The sequence below is a fragment of the Rhinatrema bivittatum genome, chromosome 13, assembly GCF_901001135.1.
Source record: "Rhinatrema bivittatum chromosome 13, aRhiBiv1.1, whole genome shotgun sequence".
Lineage (NCBI taxonomy): Eukaryota > Metazoa > Chordata > Amphibia > Gymnophiona > Rhinatrematidae > Rhinatrema > Rhinatrema bivittatum.
Genome location: NC_042627.1, coordinates 18,622,845 through 18,639,712, shown reverse-complemented (window position 1 = coordinate 18,639,712; position 16,868 = coordinate 18,622,845). Strand labels below are relative to the sequence as shown.

The window sequence follows — 16,868 nt, the reverse complement described above, 5'->3', positions numbered from 1 at the left end:
AATGTATTTGATACATTTAATGTTAGTTTGGTAATGGCCTACAAGAGATAAAAGTTAATCTACTATAAGGACTGGATTACTCCCTTATCTAATTCTCTGATTGTGAAAAATGTTCCTCCTGTCCTCTTAATTGGAACAGTCTATAAATTAAAAATTGTAAGAGGGGAAGGAGACACTAAGAATTTACTTAGCTTTCTCTATTAAATCTAACAGATATTCACTAAGAACTTACCTAGTTTACTCTTTTAAATCAACATACAGAATATCAATTTACCCCATAATTATTTTTTCTGCCCCAAGCTTTAAGTCACAGAATTTCCCAGCAAAGCAATACTTACAAATCCTCTTCAATCACCAGCGAATTAAATTTGCACAGAAAAATGCATGCACAACTGCAGGTAAAACTGTGTGCTCTGCCAAATGCACTTTATTACATCGGCCGCTCTCTCTCTTGCACCAGTTTTTCTTTTTTTACTCCTAAAATACTGGATAGCTTTAGCCAGTCTGTGTAACACTACTTACTACTACACACTATTTACTGCCCCATCTATATCTGATGGAGAAAGCTGCTCTTGGCTCACCTGCAAAGGCTTTTGAGATGCGATCCTTCTTCCATTCCCAGGGCTGGTCATACTCCTCGGGGGGCCTCTCGTCGTCTTCAGGCAGGCGCGACTCCCTGGGTCTCTGGCATGTGGGCTTCTCGGCGTCCAAGTCCATGCCATTCTCTGTGGGCTCATACGGAGTGTCATATAAATGAAGAGGCTTAGGAGGAGGATCCTTTGAGCCTCTGCGGCGGATTTCTGCAGCAAAATAAAGGAAAATACCCTGCATTATTAGAGTTTCATCTTTTAATTTCTCTCTTTTTTTTTTGTTTAAGCCTGGGAAAAGATTTGTCAAGCTGAAAAAGTCAGAGGTCAGAATAATTAGTTCTAATACTTTAAAGTGCACAATCTCGATTCTTCTTTTATCCTGCCATATTATTTCTAATGTATTTAAACAAATTGGGGTAGAGAAATAGAAAAGCTAAACATTCCCTTGTGTTTAAAACTTTTCCCCATGCTGAGTTTAATCTGCAGCTGTGCATGTTATATTTAAAATTTTACACATGTCAGTATGACACCCTCATGGAGTCCTGAAAAAGATCTGCATCCAAATTTACTTAGATTCGTAGTATAAGAATTGTTCTAAAACTTTTAAGCACTAATATCTCCTCCAGAATTAAATTAAAAGCATAAAAAAGTGGAGGGGAGTAGAAAAGGGTCTTTTTATTTTGTTCTTTAATAGTTAATTGAATTATTTTAAAAAACATATGGTTTTACTAGTTGGGAGAAAGCCCACATCAACGCAATGCCCACATCAACGCAATGCCCTTGGGAAATCTGCACAATGCAAAATCTGCACAAAATTCCCCTCCTACATAGGATTTTAAGATTCTGTGCAGAATTTGGTACTGAGAGTAGATGACAACAGCTGCATCACTGGCCCACAGGTATCGCACTGAGGGGCAGTGGCACCACATTGCCCTGCTGGGGTCGGAATTAGGTGGTAGTATTGGCGTAACACTGACCTTCAGGTTGGAAGGAGACAGCAGTGTTGGCATGGGCCCATATAGACAGGAAGGAGGAAGAGGATGCTTGTATTGACCTGTATGGGCCAGGATGAATAGGGCAACTTTAGGGAATGAAGCAGGGTGGATGGAGGGAAAAAAAGGGTCAGTCCTGGGGAGGGAGAAGGAGAGAGAGTCAGATATGGAGAGTGAAGAGAGCAGAGGGGTCAGGTTTGGAAGGAGAGGGTAGGCCAAGGCAGTGTAGAGATATGACGGCAGAAAAGGACCAAATGATCCACCCAGTCTGCCCAGCAAGCTTATCCTTATGCCAGTATCTGCTGCACTGTGCAGGTTACCCTCATGCTTATCAGTTTCCCAGACCGTAAAAGTCAGGGCCCTCGGATGCTATTTGAATCCAATTTCCCTTAACCCTTGCCATGGAAGCAGGAACAATGTTGGAGCTGCATCAAAAGTATCAGGCTTAGTGATTAAGGATAGTAAAAGCCACATCAGTAAGTTATCCCCATGTTTATTTGTTCCCCAAACTGTAAAAGTCCCTCATTGGTTGCTGTCTGAATCCAATTCCTCTTTTCCCACTGCCGTTGAAGCAGAGAGCAATGGTGGAGTTACATTAACAGTATCAAGCCTTATTTGTTAAGGGTAGCAACTGCTACACCAGCAAGTTGCCCCCAGTTACCCCTGTGCATTCTTTTCTTTATTTCCATTATTTAGCCTTTAGGGATTCAGTGTTTATCCTATGCCCCTTTGAATTCCTTCACTGTTTTCATCTTCACCACCTCCTCCAGAAGGGCATTCACCACCTTCTCCATGAAGAAATATTTCCTGATATTGGTTCTGAGTCGTCCTCCCTGAAGTTTTTTTTCATGATCCCTAGTTCTGCTGATTTCTTTCCAATGGAAAACGTTTGACGATTGTGCATCATTAAAACCTTTCAGGTATTTGAAGGTCTGAAACATTATCTCCTCTGCACCTCCTCTCTTCCAGGATATTCAGATCCTTCAGCTTCTCCTCATAAGTCTTCCAGTGCTGACCCCTCACCATTTTGGTCTCTCTTCTTTGGACTGCCTCTATCCTGTCTTTATCCTTTTTGAGATTCAGGCACCAGTACTGAACAAAGTACTCCAGGTGAGGCCTCACCAAGGACCTGTACAAGGGCATTATCACCTCTTTTTTCTTACTGGTTATTCCTCTCTCTATGAAGTCCAGCATTCTTCTGGTTTTAGCTACTGCCTTGTCACATTGCTTCACCAACTTTAGATCATCAGACACTATCACATCAAGGTCCCTCTCCCAGTCCGTGTGCATTAGTCTTTCACCGCCCATGACATATTGCTCTTTTGGATTGCCACTCCCCAGATGCATGACTCTGCAATTCTTGGCACTGAATCCCAGCTGCCAAACCTTCAACCACTCCAAGTTTTTGTAAATCACATCTCATTCTCTCTACTCCTTCCAGCGTGTCCACTCTGTTGCAGATCTTTGGGGCCGATGCAATATGCCGAGCACACTCTTAACTGGCAGAAAGGCTGGTTATGAAAACTGATGCCGAGTTTACCAGCATCAGTCTTCATAATGGTGGTCTGCCAGTAATGAAAATGGCCGCCGATAAACTCAGGGGATGTTTTCATTAATGGCAGACAGGCAGCTGCGGCGGGTCACGCTAGGACGGAGGTGCTAAGATCGCAAAAGCGACCCTAGCGCCACCTGCCTAGCGCGACCCCCTAATTTAAATATTGCATGGCGTCCCCCCTTTGGGGCACCATGCGCGCGTTAAGAGAGCAGGCACTGACTGTTCAGCGCCCGCTTTCTACGCGCCTTTATTGCATCGGCCCCTTAGTATCATCCGCAAATAGACATAACATGCCATACTGGGTCAGACCAAGGGTCCATCAAGCCCAGCATCCTGTTTCCAACAGTGGCCAATCCAGGCCATAAGAACCTGGCAAGTACCCAAAAACTCAGCCTATCTCATGCTACTGCTGCTAATAATAGCAGTGGCTATTCTCTAAGTCAACTAAATTAATAGCAGGTAATGGACTTCTCCTCCAAGAACCTATCCAATCCTTTTTTTAAACACAGCTATACTAACTGCACTAACCACATCCTCTGGCAACAAATTCCAGAGTTTAATTGTGTTTTGAGTGAAAAAGAACTTTCTCCGATTAGTTTTAAATGTGCCACATGCTAACGTCAAGGAATGCCCCCTAGTCTTTCTATTATCTGAAAGAGTAAATAACCGATTCACATTAACCCGTTCTAGACCTCTCATGATTTTAAACACATCTATCATATCATCCCTCAGCCGTCTCTTCTCCAAGCTGAAAAGTCCTAACCTCTTTAGTCTTTCCTCATAGGGGAGTTGTTCCATCCCTTTTATCATTTTGGTCACCCTTCTCTGTACTTTCTCCATCGCAACTATATCTTTGAGATGTGGCGACCAGAACGGTACACAGTATTCAAGGTGCAGTCTCACCATGGAGTGATACAGAGGCATTATGACATTTTCCGTTTTATTCACCATTCCCTTTCTAATAATTCCCAACATTCTGTTTGCTTTTTTGACTGCCACAGAATACTGAACCGACAATTTCAATGTGTTATCCACTATGACACCTAGATCTCTTTCTTGGGTAGTAGCACCTAATATGGAACCTAACATTGTGTAACTATAGCATGGATTATTTTTCCCTATATGCATCACCTTGCACTTATCCATATTAAACTTCATCTGCCATTTGGATGCCCAATTTTCCAGTCTCAGAAGGTCTTCTTTCAATTTATCACAATCTGCTTATGATTTAATTACTCTGAACAATTTTGTATCATCTGCAAATTTGATTACCTCACTTGTCGTATTTCTTTCCAGATCATTTATAAATAAATTGAAAAGTACAGGTCCCAATACAGATCCCTGAGGTACTCCACTGCCCACTCCCTTCCACTGAGAAAATTGTCCATTTAATCCTACTCTTTGTTTCCTGTCTTTTAGCCAGTTTGTAAGCCACGAAAGGACATCACCACCTATCCCATGACTTTTTACTTTTCCTAGAAGCCTCTCATGGGGAACTTTGTCAAACGCCTTCTGAAAATCCAGATATACTACATCTACAGGTTTACCTTTATCTACATGTTTATTAACTCCTTTAAAAAAAGTGAAGCAGATTTGTGAGGCAAGACTTGCCTTGGGTAAAGCCATGCTGACTTTGTTCCATTAAACCATGTTTTCTATATGTTCTGTGATTTTAATGTTTAGAACACTTTCCACTATTTTTCCTGGCACTGAAGTCAGGCTAACCGGCCTGTAGTTTCCCAGATCACCTCTGGAGCCCTTTTTAAATATTGGGGTTACATTAGCCACCCTCCAGTCTTCAGGTACAAACTTTACCTTCTATCCCTTCCGCCAAGTCGCTCACAAAGATATTGAACAAAACTGGTCCCAAAACCGATCCCTGTGGCACTCCACTTAACACTGTTCTTTCTTCAAAGTAGGTTCCATTTACCATTATCCACTGTCTCTGGTCAGTCAACCCAGTTTGCAATGCACGTCACCACCTTGACACTCACTCCCAATTTTATTCACAAGCCTCCTATACAGAATCATATCAAAAGCTTTTCTGAAATCCAAGTAGATCACATCAAGTGTTCTTCCTGATCCAGTTCTCTAGACCCCCAATCAAAAAATCTATGAGATTTGTCTGACAGAACCTTCCCCTGGTGAATCCATACTGCCTCATGTCCAGCAACCCACCAGACTTGTAGATAGTTCATTATCCTTTCCTTCAGCAGAGTCTACATTAATTTTCCCCCCATCGAGGTGAGGCAAACCAGTCTGTAGTTTCCAGCCTCCTCTGTGCTACCACTCTTGTGAAGCAGGACCACCACCGCTCTTCTCCAGTCCCACGGCACCACTCCCTTTTCAAGGGATCTATTGAACAGGTCCTTCAGTGGACCTGCCAGCTCATCTCTGAGCTCCCCCAGTATCATGGAAAGCTTCATGAACGTACTATTACAGCACTCCTGGGATATTTCTGCAACTGTAACTAATAACCTTTTGGAGAACTTCAAAATACTGTGTGCAGAATGTTTAACATTTTGCACAGAAATCCTAAGACAAGGGTAAATACAAGCTAGAGCTCTAAAAAGAGGATTGAAAGCAGCAGAGAGGATCAGAGCCATTTCTGAGGGGACCCCGCTCCATCTCATTTTCTCTGGACATACCACCAACTTGATAGAAACATCTGGCAAGAAATCATCAGGCATGGACAAAAAAAGTAAATATCCATATGACCACCTGTACAATGCTTTATTAATCCTTTAGGAAAGCACTTTGAATACTTTAGAAAGGATATAAAACAATGATGAGTAAATCCACCTCACCCCACCTAGGGCTCCATTGGAAGGGACATGCTTCGCCTTCTGCAGTACTGCAAACTGTAGTGCTCTGAAACAGCAGTTCAAAACACCATAGTAACCCTCCATCTGCACTTTGTTTCATCTCGCCATTCAAGGCCTGGGCATCAGAAGTAGAAGGCCTCATGCCTGCTTATAGCACTCAGAACTGGGGTTTCCTTTGTTAAGAAGAGGCACCAATGTTCTGGTTTCCACAGCAACCGGTGGCACCACAGATATGATGATGTTAGATGCAGAGATAATTGTTTTCATGCCATGCCATCCATTTTATTTGTATTTGCTAGCACTGTTATTGTATTATTTTTGGAACTATGCACACCCTTTAGGCTACTTCTTTGGAGGATGGGAAGGCGGTATAGAAAAATGTTACATAAATAAATGCACTTATTTTCCAGGAGAGGCAGAGATGAGAACCATGGTCTCTAGTGAATGTGTTCTGGCAGTGCTACAAGCTTGAGCCACACCACTGGCTCATGTCAGCAGTCTCCAGTGACTGATGCAGGCAGGATACAATCAAAAGGCATTCTGAGATCAGCATCGGAGTAGAGCAGGACAGTCTGGCTCCCATCAAACTCTCCAGTTATTAGGGATGCACATTTGTTTTAAACAAATTTTCAAAATACAACAAATAAGGGACAATTTGTTTCATTGGGGGGGGGGCACGCAACGAATTGCGGGGCCCCTCAAATTAAACAAATCTCATTTCTTTAATTTGTTTAGAACTTCCAGCTGGGCCTAAGGCTGAGGCCCAAAGCAGGTGCCACAGCCTACGACAAAGTGTGATGCCGGCACTTCAGCCTAGGCTCAAAGCCAGGGCCTCACCTACAGCATAAGCCTGAGTGTGACACCAGAGTCTCAGCCGATGCTCGAATGCAAAACCAGGGCTTTGACTGAGATCCAACAAAGGCCCAGAACCCCCTCAAAACAATACCTGATTTGCTAGGTATCCAAAGCACGACCCAGCTGGGTCCTGATGACTGGGCCCCGAGCCAGGCCCGAGATCAGGTCCCAACACAGGCCTGGTCCCAATGCCTGGACTTCGGCCTAGTCCCAACACCAATGCTGAGGCCTCGGCCCAAACCAGGACCTGCTGCCAGGTCCCAACACCTGGCTCTTGTCCTAGGCTGGAGCCCAGGACAGAGGTCCAATACAGAGGAACAGCCTGGAGGCTGGGTCCTGACACCGGGCCTTGGCACAGACCCAGATCCAATGCCGGGTGCCGATGTCTGGGCCTTAGCCCAGGTCAAATCCCAACACTGGGGCCTGGCCTGGAGGCTGGATCTGGACCCTGGGAGATAAAATACTCTGGCATGACCCCCAGAAGGCAGCATCATTAGAAGAAAGAAGACAGAAGACCTAAGAAGATGACCTCCAAGGCCTGGGCCTGACCTTAGGCCAAGGCCCAGGCATCAGGTCCTGGCATCAGGCTTGGGCCTGGCATTGGGTCAAGGCCTCTGGACCAGTCCCTAGCATTGGTCTTGGGTCCGGGCTCCGGCCTTGGCCAAGGCCCAGGAACCAGGGCTGGGGGCTGAGCATAAGCCTGGGCTAGGCACAGGCCCAGGGTATTGGGACTAAGTCTCTGGACTGGGCCCCAGCTCTGGTCCAGGCCCAGGGTCAGAACCCAGCATCAGGCCTGGGACTAGGCAGAGGCCCAGACATCGAGACCCAGGCTCCGGACCAGGCCCAGGCTTTGGCCGAGGTCCCAATATCCAGCTTAGGCTCTAGTGTTGGGCCTAGGCATTGGGACCAGGCCTCCAGGCCTCGGCTTTGCGTAGATCTTAGGCCAAGGTCGTGGCTTATCTACCATACCTAGGCCTTGCCAATAGATCCCCATTGGACTGGGTAAATGAGGACTAGGGAGGATCCTGGCCCCAGCATTTTTTCGGGTGGGAATGATGGTTGGTGGGGTCAAGAGGCCTTGGGAGGCCGAGTTTCCCTTTTTTTTTTTTTTTTTTTTACAAGTTTGATTCGTTTTTTTGTTTTTTTTAATGACAGGCATGAATCAAACATTAAATGAATTGAAATTCATTGGGGGGGGGGGGGAATTTCCCAAAAATGAACTGAAAAACACAATACATTTATTAGCCCTGCACATTCCTTCCTGTTATTGTCCCTGTTGGAAGTCCCTGTAACGTCACGCTTTAATGCGGCCTTGTACCCCCCTCCCCCAAATCAATAAAAATAGCTTTAAAAAGTATACATGTTCGCTCTATACATAAAATTTATAAAACAAAATAAAAGCCAAATTAGCCCTGGCTTGAAACTTAACACCATCATCCAACACCATCCGTCACAAGAATTCAGTTTTCACATCCATCTCTCAGAATCTGAGAGACTGACAGAGGTTAAATCAGTAAGAGAACAAAACTGTCTGAGGCAAATCTCCATTTGAAGCTGTACAAATTTAAATTTCACAAGGATGCAGTAGAAGGGGTGAAAAAAAAAGGGAGGGTGTGCTTTCATGAATCCAATGTGTGAGGAAAAGCTCTCCAGGCTCGCTTATATGCTGCTATCTCGTACAAACGAGGAAGAAGAGGAAGATTGTCTGACCTCGTGTTTTACTTCATTCCTCAAGGAGAGAAAATAGGCAGGTCAGCCTTGATGGAAGGGGAAGCTCTCACTGCTCTGATCTTCCTCGGTGGAAGAGGAAGGAGGACAAGGTAAGAATTTTGTTCAGAAAAAAAAGAGAAGAAAGAGCATCACTGCATAACTAATTGTGTGTTCCGAGGATCATGATCACTGATTTTTGTACCTTAAGATCAGCCCTCCTCCAATTATAATGATTCAGGCACTGAAAGATATAAGAAAGTATTAACCTATTTCCTGTTCACATGTTAGATCTATCTATTGAAGATCCTCAATGGCTGGGAAAAGCCAGAACTCAGCATCACGGAACAAGATGCTTTCTGATAATAACTCAAAACACTCCTCCACTCTCAGCAGAGCTTTCCAAAGGAGTCAAAAACTGTAAGTATCTGAAGCTGGGAAAAAGAGAGATTAGTCTGAGGTGGAGGGAGGGATGCACCTGTATTATGTGCATTTTTGCAGTGTAAGAGGTAAAGGGAAAAACGATAAGGGAGAGATCACAGGAGACAAGAGATCACAGGAGGAAGACGGGCAACAATACTGAATATGGAAAAGCTGAGAAGCTAAGAAAGTAGACAGGAGAGGGAAGATGTAAATGGAAGAAAAAATAGCCAACATGGAAAAATGGAGAACGTGATTTTTCTTTTTATAGAGACATTAGTGATAGAAGGGATTGCAAACGTGGCATTATGAGACTCTGACATGAAGGAGAGGAATATGAAGAGATTGAGGAGGATAAAGCAGAATTGCTTAGCAAACATTTCTGTTATGTATTATTCGCTGAGAAAGGGCCAGGTGTAGGATCACAGAAAACACATCCAAAACAGGACCAGAAGTGAGATAAACCTCACATGATTTTCGGAAGACCCTGTTCATAAGGAGCTAGCTAAACTGAAAGAAGGAAATCAATGGGGCTGGACGGGATATATTTCAGATTTTAGTTCTGGCAGCTCCGCTGGCCGACGTTATCAATGCTTCTTTAAAGCCTGGAATAGTTCCGGAGGACTGGAGACATAGGAGTGAGGTTCCTCTTCACAAATGTGGAAGTAACGAGGAGGCTGGAAACTACAGGCCAGTTAATTTGACCTCTGTGATGAGTAAATTAATAGAATCGCTGACACGACAAAGGATAGCACAGTTTCTGGAATCCGATGGATTACAAGATCCAAGGCAGCATAGTTTTACCAAAGGTAAGTCTTGACAAACAAATCTGATCAATTTCTTTGGGTGATTAGAGAGATGGATCAGGAGAGAGTTAGATGTAATGTGATTTTTGCATTTTTATTTGTTTGCTTATTTTGTTCATCACTTTTGACAATTGTTTCAGTCTATAAAGCAATTAACAAATACTGCTACATAAATAAACTTAGACTTCAGTAAGGCCTTTGATACGGTTCTACATAGGCAACTTATAAAATAAACTGAGCACACTTGGTATGGGCCCTAAGGTGACTGACTGGGTTAGAAACTGGTCAAGTGGGAGGCTACACAGGGCAATAGTAAATGGGGTTCATTCTGAAGAGGGAAGTGTGCTGCAGGTATCAGTCCTTCAACCAGATATTTTCAACCATTTTAAAAAATGATATTGCAAAAGGACAATTTGTCAATACCAACAAAATATGCAACAAAGTAGTCAATTATGAAGTGGTAAATATAAGGAGAGATCTGGGGAAACTTGAGGAACAGTTTAGAGTCTGGAAGATAAGATTTAACACTAAAAAAAATAAAAAAATAATGCAGTCATGCATTGGGGCTGCAAAAAAACAAAAACAAACAAAAACGAAGGGAGTGGGACTGTAGGAGGAGAAATTCCTCTATGCATGAAACAATAGGGGAAGCTGTGGGTGATCATTTCTGATTATCTCAAGATGACCAAACAGGTGGATATAGTATGGGCAAAAGCCAGACAAATGCTTGGGTGCATAAAGGAATGGTCAGCAGAAAAAAAGATGATGATATTGCCCCTATACAGGGCACGTTTGGCCGCCCGTTTTCGACGCGCTATTTTTACCCTTTATACAGTAAGGGGTAAAAGCACGTTGAAAACACGCAGCCCCCCCCCCCCAAACTAATAGTGCCCGCAACATGCAAATGCATGTTGATGGGCCTATTAGTTATTCCCACGCGATTCACAAAGTAAAATGTGCAGCCAAGCCTCACATTTTACTCTAAAAAATTAACTCCTGCCAAAGGCAGGCATTAATTTCGGCCGGCACCAGGGAAGTGTACAGAAAAGCAGAAAAAACTGCTTTTCTTTACACCCTCCAACTTAATATCATAGCGATATTAAGTCGGAAGCCCCAAAAATTAAAAAAAATTAAAAATAAAAACATTTAAAAATCTGCCCGCGGCCTGTGGGTTGGAAGCCGGATGCTCAATTATGCTGGCGTCCGTTTTCTGAACCCATGGCTGTCAGTGGGTTCAAAAACCGATGCCGGTAAAATTGAGTGTCAGCTGTCAAACCCGCTGACAGCCGCCGCTTCTGTCAAAAAGGAGGCGCTAGTGTCCCTAGTGTCTTTTACCGCGGGCCCTCATTTACATAAATTTATTTACTGGATCGCTCGCCCGCTCTCCCACGAAGTTTTCTGTATCAGCCCGATAGTAAATACCTGGTGAGACTTCATTTGGAATACTATGTATAATTCTGGAGACCACACCTTCAAAAGGATATAAAAGAGATGGAGTCATTCCAGAGGACAGCTACAAAAATATTAAATACTCTTCAATATAAAGCAAATGGGGGACAGATTTAAATATTTAAACATGTATATGCTAGAGGAAAGGTGAGATGGGGTGATAAGATTGAGACATTTAAATACCTCCAAGTTATGAAGGCATAGGAGGCAGGCCCCCTTTAAATGAAAAGAAGGCTCTGAAACCCCTCGGCAATTGGATGGGGGTGAAAGGGGGAAGACTCAGGAGTAATTTATTTCTTTACAGAAAGGGTGGTTGATGCATGGACAGCCTCTGCCTGTGGAGGTGGTGGAGCCAAGGACCCTTTCCAAATTCAAGAAAGTATGGGACAAGCACAGAGGATCTCTGGGAGAACGGTAGGGATTGTAGAGCTCAGCAGTTGGTGTGCTTGGGCAGACTAAATAGGCCTAATGATCTTTTTCTGCCATTATAATCACTAAAGGGAGGACTTTAGCTAAATTATTCCGCAGAAATTCTCCTTAAACAACAAGACAATATGAAAATGAGGAAATTAGTTAGAAAATACTAAAAGGACCTGTTACAAAGGCAGACTGGATGAACTATTTGGTCTTTTTCTGCCATTATAACTATGCATGTATGCATGAATAGTGGACACTATTTAAAAACGCCATCTTGGAAGCCTAGAAACGTTTTATTCCATGCATTAGAAATGGAAGGAAGAAGGTAAAACAACTGCCAGCACAGTTAAATGTTGACGTGAAAGAGGCTATTAAAGCCAAAAGTTAGATCCAAATGAAGAAAATAGGAAAGAGCATAAGAACTGGCAAGTTAGATGTAAAACATTAATAAAGCAGGCCAGAGAGTCAAAAACCCTAAATAAACATTTTTTTTCAAGTATATTCAAATCAAGAACCCTGTGACTGGACTGCTAGATACCTGAGATGTAAAAGGGGAGCTCGGGAAGACAAGGCCATAGCAGAAAAACTAAATTTATTTTTTGCTTTGGTCTTTACTGAGGAGGGTATCAGGGAGATACCTTTGCAAGACACAGTCTTTGAGGCCGATGATTCAGAGGAACTGAAGCAAAGCATGTGGAACTGGGAACATGTAATAGCGCAAATTGATAAACTAAAGAAGAACAAAGCCACTGCATCCAGAAGGTATACACTCCAGAGTACTGAAGGAACTTAAAAAAAATGAAAACCGCAGCCTTCTCACTCAAATCAACTACGGTACCTGAGGATTGGAGGGTGGTCAACATAATGTCCATTTTGAAAAAGGGTCCCAGGGTGATCAGGGAAACTAAAGACCAGTGAGCTTGACATCGATTATAAATAGGCAAAATGATAGAAGCTATTCTGAAGAACAAAATTACAGATCATCTGGATAGATACAGATTAATGAGGCAGAGCCAACACGGATTTAGCAAAGGGAAGTTTTGTCTTACAGATCTGTTGGATTTTTTTTTTTTTTTTTTTTTGAAGGACAAGGGTCAGGTGCTTTACTCAATTTTTCTACAAGGCAGATAAGGGGGAAACGTTATTTTTCAATAAAGCCCTTAGGACCTGATTCACTCAGGCTTTTCTCCTATTCTGTATCTATGGGAAAATATATTGATGGATCACGACTTTGATGTTTCCCTCTAAAGCAGGACTGCTCTTGAAGCAGCAGCTGTTGGAGTTTGGCGCTTTATTTTTCTTCTATAACATGAGATGACTTTGTGGGAACCTGTTTGAGGGGGACATTTGAGTGTGTTTGGACTTTTTTAGGTCATGTGAATATAAATTTCTTCAAGAAAAATTGTTAAACAAAGCTTATGTCCAACTGAATATGGGTGGATGATTGAGAGGTCAGGGCTACCTCCATGGTCTCAGAGGAGATTTAACACTTGCCCCCGGCTTGCTGACACCCATTCAACTTTGACTTTTTTCTGTTGTTACTTTCACCTGTATAAAAGTTTTGATTTGCTTACTGTCTCTGCTAGGGTAGCTGCTTTCGTTTTTAATGACATTGCCTACTTTGTTTCATTATCATTTCTAAACTAAAACGATAAAAGATTTCATTTAGTGCACACTATTACAGCTCACATAGGGGGTAATTTTCAAAAGGATTTGCATGCTTAAAACTGGGTTGTATACGTGTAAATACACTTTATGCAGGTAAGTGGGTGTTTGAAAATTGCTACAATATATGCCACTGAATTGTCAATAGGTTTTACATGTGAAAGTGCAATTTAAGTGTGTAAAAGAGCTTTTGAAAATTGCTTCAGTAGGATGTTACATTTATATGTGCAACTCCTTTGAAAATGATCCCCATAAAGGTGAATTTTAAAAGCCCAGTGCCCAAACCGGGAGATATGCGCACAAGTTGGGCTTGCGCGTGCTGGGGGGGGATTTTATAAGCCGCTGGGATACGCGTGTACATTCCACTGCGCGCACAAAGAAAACGTTTCCAACACGGGCGGGGTGTGGGCGGGCCATGGGCATTCTGGGATTCAAACTTGAAATCTGCGTGTTCATATACATGTGTAGTAGTGCCCGCTGGGGGTCCCCCTGCCATTTAATTTTACTTCCGCTATGGATGACGTGCAAACAATAAAACCAAAAACATTGAAAGAGCAGTGGGGTTTTAAGGGCCGTGGCTAACAGAGGGGAAGGGAGGCTATTAAACTATGGGGGTTTGGAGGTCCCTATCCCTTAACTGGGCAAACTGGGGAGAACTAGCAATGGTGTCAGCACGCATCCCTTGCAAAATTTCCCCACTTATACGGTAGAAGCAAGATTTGCACGTACATGCGGGCGTCCATTTAAAATTGAGCGCACACGTACGTGCTTCCAAGCTATTTTATAAAACATGCAGGCATGTTCGCACTTGTGTTTATAAAATGACCGCGTCCCTGGGCGCATGCCGAACACGCACACACGTGCGCCTGCGCGCCTGTTTAAAAGTTAACCGTCGCCGTGCGTACTAACTCCTGCAGAGGTGAATTCTGAAAGCCCGGGAGATAGGGGCACAGGTTGGGCTGGCACGCATTGAGCGAATTTTATAAGCCGCCCACATACGCGTGTATCTCCCGCTGTGCGCAGAAATAAAAAGTTAAGAAAAAGGGGAGGGGGCGGGACCTGACCAAGAGATGAGCGCGTCAATACTTAACGTGCGCTGGGGTCCCCTGCCGCGTAACTTTATTTATTTATTTCTGCTACGGATGAATTGTAAGTGTTAAAACAAAAAAAATATAGGCAAGTCAACGGGGTTTTAAGGGTTGGGACTAACAGGGAAGGAGGACGGCTATTAAACTAGGGGGGGTTTGGAAATCCTATCCCTTAACTGGACGAACTGGGAAAATAGCGTCGGCATGTATCCCTTGTAAAATTTCCCCATATACGTGATCGATAAGTGATTTGTGCACATCCATTCATAACTGAGCGCACGTGTGCACGCGGCCAGGCTATTTTATAACATGCGTGCATATATGCGCATGTTATAAAATGGACACATCTCTAGGTATGGGCCAATGCCCATGAGCCTGTTTAAAAGTTACTGTCCCTGTGCGCACTAAATAAAAAATAGCACTCAAATCAAAACAGTGTGCACTAAACAAAAAATGTTTAAAAATGAAAAAAAATATGACAAAATAAAAAAAAATGAAAAAGGAAGGGAAAACAAAGCAAAACAGTTTCAGTGATGCATTGCACACCCCTACTGATTAATTTGTTACTAAGTTTTCAATAATTAGTTTTATCCTACACTGAATCCACATACAACAAAAGCTGGTGCCATGATTTAAAAAGAAAGCTCAGTCTGCAAACCTGCAGCCAAGTGACAGGAACATTTCCAAGGTGCCACGAAGGGTAATGTCCGCTCCATGACCTTTATGGACAGTTTGGTCAGATCACTAGTCAAACACGTTTTCGCTAGCCTCAGACAGACCAAAGATAGCAGAACCACAGTCTGCATTCTTCCTCCTAAAAATAGCCAAGGACAGCAAGATTGCCATGATGCCAGTTTTACTGTTGGTACTGTATGGAGAAAATCTAGTACTAGACTCGTCGTTCTCTTGGAGTGGTTCTGCAGCACGTGAAATAATGAACACGGTATGGCTAACAAACCAAGAAAGAATGACACAAAGGGAAAGTGATGGTCTTGTCCTTCTGCCAAACAGTCCCGCAGTCTACGTACCTTTTCCCCCATACAACACTGATTCTTACTGTCACCCAATTCCCACCAGCACCAAGGTTAGCAGGAGAGAGAGAGCGAGAGATGTACTGTATATATAACTAAGGCGGCTGACATAACACGAAAATCAAGCACCTTTTGCAGAACTCTAGAAGGGAGCTGATGTGCACAGACAGGGCCTCTACTAACACTACTCATGCTGTACCTGCTCCAACAAATACAGGCACTAAAATATGAACAAGGTTTAGGATCGGAAAAGGGAAGAAAATGAGAAGAAGGAATTTTAACCAATGAAAATGAAACAAAGAAACATGCAAGCCGACTTCACAAAGGGCACTGTTTCAGAAGTATGACCCACAGTACCTGTACAGCAACTCCCCCCACCTCCAAAGGCTCCCTGCCTACAGCTGAATACAACTGAGAATAGGAAGCAATCAAAGCTTGTATGGCAGGATGCACTATGCAGATGAAAGGAGAAGATTAACCATCTGCTACAAGGGCTATAATTGTATTGATCGTTCATACTTATGTTCAATGCATTTATCAAAGTACAGTAGTTAGATTTAAAAAAAAAACAAAACATTTGCTTTAAACAAGAACACAAGTCGTAAAGCACTTTTGACAGTATTGACTTTTTGGTTGTTGTTCTTGCAGTAAGTTCAATGTGATGGAGTGGTATTTAATGATTAAAGATTGTCTGGCATGAGTAGCTTGTACTACACTTACCGATCAGATAAAAGCATGAAAGATGCAGGAGATTCATGAAGGTCTCTACACCACAGTGCAGACACCTGAAGTCTGTTCACTGTGGGGGGCCTATGCATTAAGCATTTTCCCCCAAAAACACAAAACAAGAAAAACCCTTTAGAACATCCAGCCCATAATAATCCCAGGATTAACTTCATGGCAAAGTTGCTTCATCGTCACTTCTTTTTCCTTGCGTTTACCCCCTCTTGCATGGCTTCCTACGTTAGGGCCTCCAGCCTGGATTTGACAAGGGGATCCATTGTGCCTAGGTGCCATGGGATGCCCCCAATACTCTTTTCATTCCCACACCTGCTGCACTTTTTGGTTACCAGAAGGGCAGTGAGCAGCTCTCTAGGATGGCCATCAGTTTATCCATGGAGTCAGTGCTGATTTCAACTAAAAAAATAATGGAGGTGGTGGGTGGTACAAGATTCTCCTTGGCTGCAGTCGCTGGGCACATTGCCGCTACCTTACTTAGGAGGTCCAATTCAATCTACATTACCACATGCTCACCCGGACGCAAAAAAGAAATTTCCACTGGAGGTCTATGTTGAACAAAAGGCAAAACTAACTATATTTTCAGATACATAATGATACTTTGCATAATTCTGACTACATCGAGACTCCCAGGTCTCTTCTAGGTGGACCTAGATCCTGCCCTGGTTTTTCTTAACAGTACCTCCCTAGAGGCCTGGTGAAAATGGTAGCTCCTTGGTGCAGAAGGGGG

At 43.2% G+C, this 16,868-nt stretch overlaps 1 protein-coding gene across 1 annotated transcript in view; it reads right to left on the bottom strand.

Annotated features, from left to right (window-relative positions):
* The window catches only part of LOC115075401 (SH2 domain-containing adapter protein B-like), a 328,971-nt gene that overhangs the window by 149,668 nt on the left and 162,435 nt on the right, over positions 1 to 16,868 (bottom strand). Inside the window, 1 exon segment of the mRNA XM_029575746.1 lies at positions 582 to 800. Coding sequence (XP_029431606.1) covers positions 582 to 800 — 219 coding nt within the window.